Raw genomic sequence first — 10,905 nt, 5'->3', positions numbered from 1 at the left:
AGGGAGAGAGAGAGAGAGAGAGAGAGAGAGACTGTGGCAACCGCGCGGAATATCCCACTCTGAGAATAAAAAGCTGTAAAGCTGCGCGCAATCAGGACGCTGTAGGACCGGAAGCGCTTACAAAATAAAAGCACCTTTTAAACAAGTGATTTTAAAATGTGAAAAGACATTAAATTAGACAAAACACAACAATAGCACGAGTAGCAGCACAATTGCTAAAACAGAAGAACGCACTTTTCTTTGCATCATCTTGTTTTTTGTATTATTTCTTATTAATCAACATTATTATTTGTAAAATGGCAGTTAACTGGCAGACAACACATTAGATGGTTACATTGCAAAGTGAAATAATATAATTTGGATCTGTGTGCGCCAAAGTGTTTTACTTTTCTTTCTGAAACACTGAAATAAAACTATTTATTTCTGGCTAATCCCTGAAATGCTTAAATATAATCCCTGATGAGCGTCACTCAAGCTGTTTTCAGATCTTTACCTGAATGTGCAGGTGTCACAAGTCGTTTTAAAAGGTAAGCTCGTCCTCCACTGGTGCTTTTATTTTGCTTACGCACGGCGGAAGTGTGCGCAGCCGCCGCCGCCGCTGCGTGGGAGTTTCGACGCTGGTGACTAGTGCAGGGGAGTGGAGAGAGACGCTGGGAGAGGACTCAAACACTCACACACACTCACCACATACACTCACTCACACACACTCACCATACGCGCACACACACGCAACACACACTCGGAGGAAGAAGAAAAAAAAAAAAAGGACGCACCAGAAAAGACGCACGAAGGTCAGCGGCTTTTCACTGATAGTCTGCGTCTTTTCTCTCAGCTGCAGGAGACAGAAAAAGTTTCCGGAGAGGGGAGAAGGAGAAGAAGAAGAAGAAGAGGAAGAGTGTCGCTCGGGTTGAGCAAGCAGACACGATCAGGCGCTTCATCTTTGTGTCCTGGAGATAATTCTTCCCAATTTTTGACTTTTAATTAAACGCGCCGCTCTCTTTCTCTCTGTGTGTGGAATCTGCTCATCGCGGACTTTCTTTGTGCGCAAACGGACTCCCTGGGTTTGTGTTGACAAACACTGAAGAAGAGGAAGAGCGGAGAAGAGGACTCGAACCAGGGCGGACCAAAGGGGGGCAAACACTCACCAGGTAGGCGCAGTAATTAGACCCGGATTAAAGCCTGCATCTAACCTGCTGCTTTTAACTCGGTTTATGTTGCAGAGACTCAACAGATTTAACACAAACTGCAGCCTGAGATGAGAATATTGAAGGAAATACTTGAGATGTTTTAGGAAATAGGAGCTCAGCGCGCGAAGGAATAAATCTAAACGTGTTTCTGAGGCTGCTGGCTGATTATAGGTCTCTGGTAGAAGGATGTGGAAATGCATTAAAGGGAATTAAGAGGCAGCGTTTAGGACTCTATACTGTAGACGTCTTGATTTTTTATTACATCACTGTCAAGTTACTACAGGCATATTTTAGGAATTATTGAAAGGATTTCCCATTTGGATCCACAGCCATGTCCTCTGTCATTGTCAGCTGTGCTGCTTGGCTCATTTTGGGCTATTTTTAGCTGCTGCCAAGACGTTTTTTTTTAATAATAAGAGCAAATATGAGGTTAAAATGTTTCCAAGGACTAAAGTGTATGATAAACACATGGCTGGTTCAACGTGAGCAACCCGGGAAATTCCTCCTCCTGAAGCAGAATCAAAGGATTCCTCATTTTTGCAGAGGGGAGTGCTGCTGCGTGGCACTTCACCTGGAAAACCAGCCTCTAGATCTGAGCGTGTGATCTCTGTGTGTGATCCACCGTGGTGCCAGCGCACGCCTCTCCTCTCCAGGTGAAAAGGCGAACTCGCTAAACTCGCTTTGTGAATCAGGACTTCAATTAGAGCCTGCCATTCACAGCCGGATTACACCCAGGACACACACACTCACACACACGCACACACACACGTCTGCTGTGATAAAACTAGAGTAAGATGGCTGTTATCAGTCTGGTTTGTGCAGATGGACGATGAACTAACAAGGAGGATTAGTGAAGCTGTTTCTGTCTGTGCTGCTTTCAGAGCTAAACACACTGAACTCCTGATTAACTGATTTATTATCTGGAGTCGTTGTGAAATCACCTTTGACCAAAACCAACCTCTGCTTGTTTGTTTACTACGATTATATGTGTGAAAGTTCATCTTCTTCTCATGTCATCATCAGCCCCCAGAACCCTAAAATATTCACTTTATTATCTGACACAAAACATTTGGCTTTTTTTTTGAGTATAGTGGTTGAATTTAGTTCAACTTTATGAAACAAAAAGTTTGGAAACGCTGTCAGGACTAAAATCAAGCATCTTAAGTAGCTCCACAAGCCTCCATGTTTTTATCATCTAATGTTGTTTCTTCACCACAAATCTTTCTCAGACATTAACGTCCTGAACTTCCACTCAGGAATGTGAAGCTGCAAGTGTTTACTCCACGTTCAGCTTCTGATTGTAACACTTCAAGATGCTGTTTCTGGAAAAGTGTAAAAGTCACGTTGAGCTCAGATCTGATTCAGTCACACGAACTGTTTGTTTTCTTAAATTAATTTCTCTAAAATCTCTCTTGTTGTTGTTGTTTGGGATGACGTCAGATCATCAGACTGACCAGCTCTTTCGGCTCGTCTTTGCGTCTCGATACACGTGAGGAACTAATTTCTTTCTCAGAGTGATTCTGCTGCATCACTACGTCCAGTCACAGCTGCTCTGCTGGTAGTGAAGGTTAAACAGCTGTGGTGACGTCTGTGTTCTCGGGAAGTGATGAGCAGTTTTATTGTAATATTATTATTTTTTTTAGCTTTTGAGATATAAAACTGAACCAGAGGCTTGATTTGAATTTTTTAAAGTTTATCTTTTATTTTAGTTCCTCCGTGGAAAGTTGGTTTGAGTGATAAATGGATAAATGAAGTGATTTTTCTAATCAACGCTGTTCAAGGTCGACGTATTCTAGGCGGCAGAGAAGCTGAAAAGTTAGAAATGATGTGGATAAACTGGAAAAACCTCCAGGGAGTGGCTGTTTTTTTGATAAATGTAGATTAATCACGGAGAACTGATTGAAACGGACATTTTAGAAAGTTACAGACGCTAATCTACCGCATTAAAACAACCGATCTTATCGTTTTGTCTGCGTCCAGGTGATGAGTTTACTCTGTTTAGTCTCAGGCAGCTTTTTTGTCTTTGTCATTTCCCCGCCTGTCTGGCTCCCTGGGCTCAGACTCTCTGGGCCTATTCTGGGCGAGGCGAGCCCACCACCTACACATCCTGCAGGGGTGGAGAGAGGCATGTGGTCCTCCCAGCAACCCGGGCCTGCTGACTGCCACTCCTCTGTTAGCTAGGCCTCCGCAGGGCCTCACATGCACATAGGAAGAGGCAAAAACAAGTTTCTGAGCTCCTCTTGTGCTCCTCTTTCAGTTTAAGGTGGCAGCGGCCGAGAGTCTGGAGCAGATTTGATGTTTTTTTTGGTTTGTAGCGGCTGAGATGAAGGACGGCGTCGCCACATACAGGCTGTGTGACAGGCTGTCAGCAAAGAGACCAACCAGAGACAGCTTCTTTACAGAGATCTCCAAATCTTAGGCACGTTTAGCAGATAATAAAACACCTCAAGTAGAATACGATGTTAAATCACTGCAGAGAAAAGTAGTTAAACACAACGGATCACTAACGAGTCATCGACTGGAGACGGCGCATTCTTTGTCCATTCAGAAGTTAAATCTTTTCATGCACGTGTCCAGGCGTGACAAACTGAAACTCTGCACCTGCCAGGGATCACATGCGTCTCCTTGTTGGTGTCACGTCAAAGAAAATGTAGGATTTTTTTGATTTCAAACAGATCTCAGGTGTTACTAGTTTGTAAACCTCAGTGTGACACGACAAGACAAAACCAACTCCAGTGAGCGTCCCGTGTGGATCGCTGTTCCTCTCTTGACTTTTCCAGAAAAGGGCAGCTCAGTTTTTCTCACCATTTGGTGCTCAGCAGGAGGACGACTTATTTCTACCTCAGAAATGTTTGGAGGACCCAACAAGTCAATCACAAACTAATATTTCCACCTTCTAAAACATTATCTTAGCACAGAAGCTCTAAACGACCCTTTGCTCTTCCTCTCTCAGGTATGGCAGCGGTGTTGCCGAGAACCCTGGGTGAGCTGCAGCTCTACAGGATCCTGCAGCGGGCAAACCTGCTCTACTACTACGAGGCCTTCATCCAGCAGGGTGGCGACGATGTCCAGCAGCTGTGCGAGGCCGGCGAGGAGGAGTTCCTGGAGATCATGGCGCTCGTGGGCATGGCCAGCAAGCCGCTGCACGTGCGCCGCCTGCAGAAGGCGCTGCGAGACTGGGTCACCAACCCGGCGCTCTTCAACCAGCCGCTCACCTCGCTGCCCGTCTGCAGCATCCCCGTCTACAAGCTGCCCGAGGGGTCACCCACGCTACTCAGCGCTCAGGACCGCGCCAACACCGCCAGCGTCAAGATGCCCAAAGCCGTCGCCGCGGCCTGCTCCGACCCGGGGAAGCTGGACGTGGCGAGGGACAAAGTGTCGGCCGGGTCGCCCCTGCAGGGCAGCAGCGAGGCACGGTTCTGGTCGGGCCATAGCAACGACAGCGAGCACAGCCTGTCGCCGTCAGACCTCGGCTCCCCGTCCTCACCCAGAGACGCTTTAGAGGCTTTGGATGCCGCGGCGGTGCAGTCGGTCCTGGAGTGTGTGGACAGGATGGCTCCGGGACTCCCTAAGACGGACCCCGCTGAGGTCAAAGAGCAGCTGAAGAACAACAAGAAACTGGCAAAGATGATCGGACACATCTTTGAAATGAACGACGATGACCCCCGCAAGGAGGAGGAGATCCGAAAGTACAGCGCCATCTATGGACGCTTTGACTCCAAGAGGAGAGACGGCAAACACCTGACGCTCCACGAGGTGCTTAAACATTTATCAGCTCAGCTCCTCCCAGAGTCGTCTCTGAGGTTTGTACGTTGTGTAACTCGACTCATCGGTGTGTGTGATTTGCAGCTGACGGTGAACGAGGCGGCCGCTCAGCTCTGCATGAGGGACATGGCTCTGCTGACGCGCCGGGACGAGCTGTTTGGACTGGCCCGGCAGATTTCCAGAGAGGTCACCTACAAATACACCTACCGCACCAGCAAGTAAGAGCTGCCCTGCACCGCTCACGCTCTGTCTGTCTCTTAGCATTCAGCAACAACGCTGACTGAGTGTCTTTGTGTTTCTGCAGGTCTCGGTGTGGAGACAGAGACGAACCGTCCCCTAAAAGGATTAAAACTGAGGTAAGATGTGAAGAGATAAAGAAGATGATCACTTTTGTTGAGGGCCTGGCAGATGGAGCTCCTCTCCTTCATCAGAATGTGAAAGGACAAAGCCGTCTCTCAGCGTTTCCTTCCTCTCCTGACACACTTGGCTGAGAGTCGTCTCTGAAAGGCTCCTCTCAGTTTGTAAACCCATGATCGAGAACATGTGGCGGCTCCCAACTCTGCGGGGAGTTGAGCCAAAACCGAGAACCGGCAGATGAAACAAAACCTGCTCACAGAATCTACTCGTGGGGGGAATTCCTTATCGCTCTCAGCTGCTTTTCCAAATAAAATTTCTAAAGTTTCTAAAATGTCCGCATAGAAAGACGCCGAGCTGTCCCTGAAAAATAAAGACGTAACCTTGTCCCTCTTTGTTTCCGACACCTTCAGGAGAACTTCTTCGACATCCAGGAGGCGCTGCAGGCCATCCACATGAGGCAGGAGATGCTGAGGGAGCAGCTGGCGTGCGCCAAGTCGAAAGGAGAGGAAACGGTCGGACGAAACCTGCAGGTATCAAGACGAGTACGGTTCACTGATGGTGCAGCTGGGACGTAAACATTTATGTCAGCAGTAGGAATTGTTTCTTGTCCCCGTACGTATTGTTGGAGGGACACGTCCTCTGGTCCGTGGCAGCAGCAGCATCCAGTCTGATCCCAGTAATGCTCTTTATTGGTTTCCATGCTGCTCAGCCTTGTTCCTAATTAGAGGCGAGTGTAGGAGGAGAGCTTTACGATAACTCATTACCCTCAGAACATGCACTCTCTCACTTCTTCTTCTTCTTCTTCTTCACGTGTGCACCAACATACGTCTGGTCTCATGTGTGTGTGAATACTTGGTGTTAATCAGCCTCCGTTTGTGCGGCTGCAGTTACACTTGTCACGTTGATGTGATTTCCAGAAACTGCATTGAGGAGAAGAAGGTGATTTCATGGCTGCGTTTGCGCCCCGAGGCCTCGTATCGCCGTCTGAGGATGTAAAGCACGTCCTATAGTAATTTAGAGCGACAGTTGATGTGCAGACTGACAATAGGCATCACATCGCTGCCGCTGCTGCTGCTGCTGCTGCTTTAATTCCTCCAACATCTCAGTCTTTTACTCTGTCGTCCGCCGTGATAATGCTCCTGACTGGATTAGACGGATGACGGTGGTTTCTTGTGGACGTTTATCTGAATCCTGGCTTAGTTGAACACGTCACGGTGGTTAAAACGGAAATGAGAGTTTACACTTAGTCAAGTCAGGTTTTGTTTTATATTTTTGTTGCTCCTACCTTTGTCAAGTCTCGACATTACTATATTTTGAAAGCTTTACATGTAATTTAGCATCTTTTAGCCTAAACTAGAGCGTCTGACTTTAATTCGAGTGTTAAATTGTGGTTGTGTCCATCAGATGCAGCTGGAGCGTCTGCTGGCGAGGCAGATGGAGATCCTGCAGGACGCCGCCGTCCAGGAGCGGCTCCAGGCCCTGGACTGGAGGATCCCCCCCGCCGCCTTAAAGTTCCTCAACGACGCCCACAACACCAACGGAGCCGCCGCCGCCGTCGACGCCAGCAGAGACAACCCAGGTGAGAAGGCTCCTTCCTTTCCTTTGATTCACGCAGAGCTACGATAACTAGAAATACACCGTTTAAATGAAGAAGGACCAAACTAGATCTGGTTTCTCTTGAAGCTGATTGTTTGAGTCTCCAGCTGTGGCTCCAGTCGTTCGATCTTTAAGCTCAACAGGAAACAAACCGATCCCGTTTAATTCGACTCGGTGATAGCTGAAGTGCGTCAGGTTGATCTGAAGACTTATTTCATGTCATAAACGCCACAGGATGTTTGCGGCGGGTGGAAACAACACCTATAGGTGCTGATTCTCCACACCTAGCTGTGGCAGCTGTCACCTTTTCTCTTTTCATCTCCATTTTTCTCCTGCTCTGACTTTTCAAACGCTCAGAGAGAGAGAGAGAGAGAGAGAGAGAGAGACGGAGGAGAAGAAGCATCATTATTGAGGCTCTTACTTCTCCTCCAGGCCTCATCTCATTTTCATCCTCCCTCACCCACTCCCGACAGCTCATTATATCGCTGTTCCCACAAATCCCACAATGCACCTGTAATTATCACACCCACGCCTGTTTACCTCCAGCCAGTTGCCTGGAGGGGGGCGTCTCTTTCTCTCTCTCTCCCTCTCTCTCTCTCTCCTCCCCCTCTTCTTCTCTGCTTTTCTTACTCTTGTCCTTTTGTCCCCCCTCTGTCATTTGTCACATCTTTTCTTCTTCTTCTCCTTCTCGTCCTCTGCCTGTTTTAAACTCCAGTTTATTCTCTGCTTTCGCCGTCTCTCTCTTCTCAGTTTGTTCCTTTTTTTATCCTTTCATTTCCTGCGTTTTAAAATAAAATTCTGCAGCGGTTTTTCCTCTCGTGCTGAATTATCTCCATCCGTCACAAACAAATCAGACTTATTCTTTGTTTTTACATATTTTCAGGTGTTTTCTATTATTTTAAATTACAGTTGGATGGAAATGAAAAGTCAAAGTAAACAGACGCTAACGCTGAAGAGGTTTCATGTAAGATTCAACCATCAATCCAGCCGTAGCTTCCCTCTCTGTCGTTCCCTTTTTGTCTCGGAGGGAATAAAATGCAAACACGAGGATTACCAGCTTCACTTCACTGGGGATACTGAACATGTAACACGAAGCCGGCGTTAGATCAACATCTGGGCTGATGTTTGCCTCCGTCCCGCTGGGTTCACTTCAGTTTAACGCGGCAGACAAGGAGCCATGCTACATCTATAATCATATTTACTCTCTGTAATGATTTTGTTTCAGATGAGCGGCCAATCAACCTGCGGGTTGTTAGTCAGAGCATGCAGGAAGGCGACCTCCCGTTGGGCAAGCAGCTAGCCAACGAGCTGAAGCGCCATCACAACCACCACAGCAGCAACAACAACAACAACAACAACAACAACAACAACAGCCACAACCACACGGACGAGACCAAAACACCAGCAACAGGTCGGTGAGGCTTTAACTTTTCATGTAACGACGCTTCGCTCTGAACGTCTCCGCTCACGACGTCGTCTTTTGTCCCCCAGAGAACGGGACGACGCAGCGGACGTCCAGCAGCGCAGAAAAGAAGACCATCAAGTCAGAGCCAGAAGACTCCACATAGTGCCTCCCCCCCGCCTCTCTACCCGACTCCCCCCCCCTCAAGTTCATTCTACTCACACTCCTTGACAGTATGCAGTTATTACCCGTCAATAGATACTAAGCAAGCACAGCCACAGTAGAGCCTTAACAACCAATGTTGCCTCATGAATAGCATTTATTTTTCTTTGATTATTTCCGTTTATTTGTTTTACAAGGTATTTGCCAAAGCACCTAGAGAGCGTCTGGAGAAGCCCCTCAGTGCTCCGCGGGTCTTTGTCCGTTGGTTCAGTGTACACGTTAGATGTACATTTACATTTTGTATACTCTTTACCTCTGCCTGGGAGTTGCTTTCGTTGCTTTGTTTGGACGGCCGGGCTGCAGGCTGTGACACCGGGGCTGAGTCTTAACATCGCGTGTAGATTCAGAAATACGTTGCTCCGGCTCCAGATTCAAACGAGTTTAGTTTGATCAGATAAATTATTCACTAGGTGTTCACATTCTCATCATGTCAACGTGTGTTGGCAGCACTTAATGTAAATGAAGACATCCATACTGGATATTTAATTCCCTTGTTTCATAGTACACGCAGTATTTATTGTGAAACAAGTTTAAGTAACACATGTGTGTAATTATAAGACAGAAGTCGTAGGAGAGGTACGTCTTCGCATGTCTCCTGTCCTGTCCCAGCGTCTGAGCCTCCATCACTCTCCCAAATCTTGACTGTCAGCGTTCGTACTGTAACTCCTCACGCAGGTCTGAGTACTGTAGGGAGACGGAGTTAAGACGCAGCCCCCGTAGCAGGTTTTTATTTTTAAACTTTTTTTGTCGTTCGCTTCAAATGGGAGAAAAACAAACAGGAGAGGCGGGATTAATCCTTCCTCCTCGCTCTTGTCTTGTGTATATTTATGGGAGGTAATTTAAGAAGAGGATGTACAGGAGCTGTTGTGGAACAGCAGCAGGGGCCCTCCGTCGTCGGCCTTGGCAGGGTGGCCGGGCTGGCACGCCGGAGGCCGAGCTAATTGGTTCACTTCACTTTGTAATTTAGCAAAACACTGCTGTTGAGGCGAAACCACGCATCTGCACACGGCGAGTATTTCAGGAACAAAGATCCAACAACGAGCTCGCGTGTCACGGGTCGCACCGTGACGTGTGAGCTTTCTGATTTTCAGACGTTGAAGCTCGAAGCAGATACGTGGCTTCACAACAACAGCTGTTTGTTGCTGTTGTTCACTGAGCGGCAGCAGCAGCCTGGGTCTGTAAATAGTACCGTGATAACACATAGTGCTAGCCTAATCTCTCAACCAGGGTTTTTTCTTTGTCGAGTGTAACCTTGCTGTAGATTTTTGGTGTCAATACAGTGTTTATGTACGTAGAGCAAAAAACGAAAAAAGAAATCTTTTAAGTGTCATTGAGGAAAAACTCTGTGTCTGGTAAATATAAAAACACACTTTACGAGATGATCATGTTGTTAGCTCTTAGCTCTTAGCAGTGTTTAATCCACCTGTGATGGCCATCAGTGCATATTTGCTGTTTAGAAGTTAGAAACATAACAATTAAGTGTTCTCTGTGTTTTCACGTCGTGTAAATACGTCTGTTTGGTCCAAGATGATAATGACGTCCCCGCTCCCGCTCCCTGCAGATAGTTTAGTCTCACTCAGCGTACTCGGAGACCAATGCAATATTTATGTAAGTAATAAGTCTGTTTGCATACTGTATGGATTCATCACTCTGTCATGTGCTCAGTAACTGTACGTCTGTCCTCAGGGCGCGTCGTCACCCTGAGCCGTCTCACTTTTTGTGCACACGGCACTGTATTTGTATTTAAAGACATTTTTTTCAAAAGTCCACGCGGTGGTTTTGTTTCAAACTAGAGAGGAGATCAGGCGTAGAAATAAAGGCCGCCGCCGCCGCCGCCGCCGCCAGGTTCACAGTGAACTCTGGGAGGAAATGTTTCAGAGAACAGAGCTCGTCTTCACTGATCACCGTTCTCCTCACTGTTTATTGTAAAGTGATAGATTAGGCTTCACCTAGTTATGCACCTGTTTTTTAAACACTAATATATTTTATTTGTTATACAGCACATAAACATTAAACTTTATTTTTTTGAACTCTATGGTGTGGTGCGTTCTGTGATCACTGTCAATCCTCATCCGGTTCGATATATATATTTTATTAAAGCTAACCGTAGCTAGCATTCATTTACAGGTGTAGCCAAGATGCTAACTAACACAACATATACACATTTATTAGCATGTTAGCATGTTAGCATGGCCACCCTCCATGACCTTTGGAGCCAGTGTTTGGGTCAGAAAGCGTTCTGTAGGCTCTCACAAACACAGCTGTCGTTTAAAGACTACAAGGCGGCGCTCTATTATTTGCTTTCTCCCCAGGTGCCTTTGAGCAACCGGACAGGTGAGAGTAGAGTTTCGTTTGTTTTCTTCTTTTTGTTTCTCT

General features: G+C 46.9%; 1 protein-coding gene across 2 annotated transcripts; it reads left to right on the top strand.

The window, feature by feature from the left end:
* The first annotated feature begins 746 nt into the window (after positions 1-746).
* LOC311509461 (NGFI-A-binding protein 1-like) lies at positions 747-10,564 on the top strand. 2 transcript variants are annotated; one of them, XM_084574683.1, is made up of 8 exons: positions 747-1,148; positions 4,141-4,943; positions 5,037-5,170; positions 5,257-5,308; positions 5,720-5,839; positions 6,714-6,888; positions 8,131-8,316; positions 8,397-10,564. In XM_084574683.1, the coding sequence occupies exons 2-8, from the start codon at positions 4,143-4,145 to the stop codon at positions 8,471-8,473; spliced, it is 1,545 nt and encodes a 514-aa protein (XP_084430809.1). In that variant the 5' UTR covers positions 747-1,148; positions 4,141-4,142; the 3' UTR covers positions 8,474-10,564. The 2 variants fall into 2 exon arrangements, with proteins under 2 accessions (XP_084430809.1, XP_084430808.1); XM_084574682.1 differs by having other exon boundaries at positions 4,141-5,170.
* Positions 10,565-10,905: the final 341 nt, after the last annotated feature.

Source organism: Chelon labrosus (assembly GCF_963514085.1).
Source record: "Chelon labrosus genome assembly, chromosome: 24".
Lineage (NCBI taxonomy): Eukaryota > Metazoa > Chordata > Actinopteri > Mugiliformes > Mugilidae > Chelon > Chelon labrosus.
This window is presented reverse-complemented; position numbering and strand designations above follow the sequence as displayed.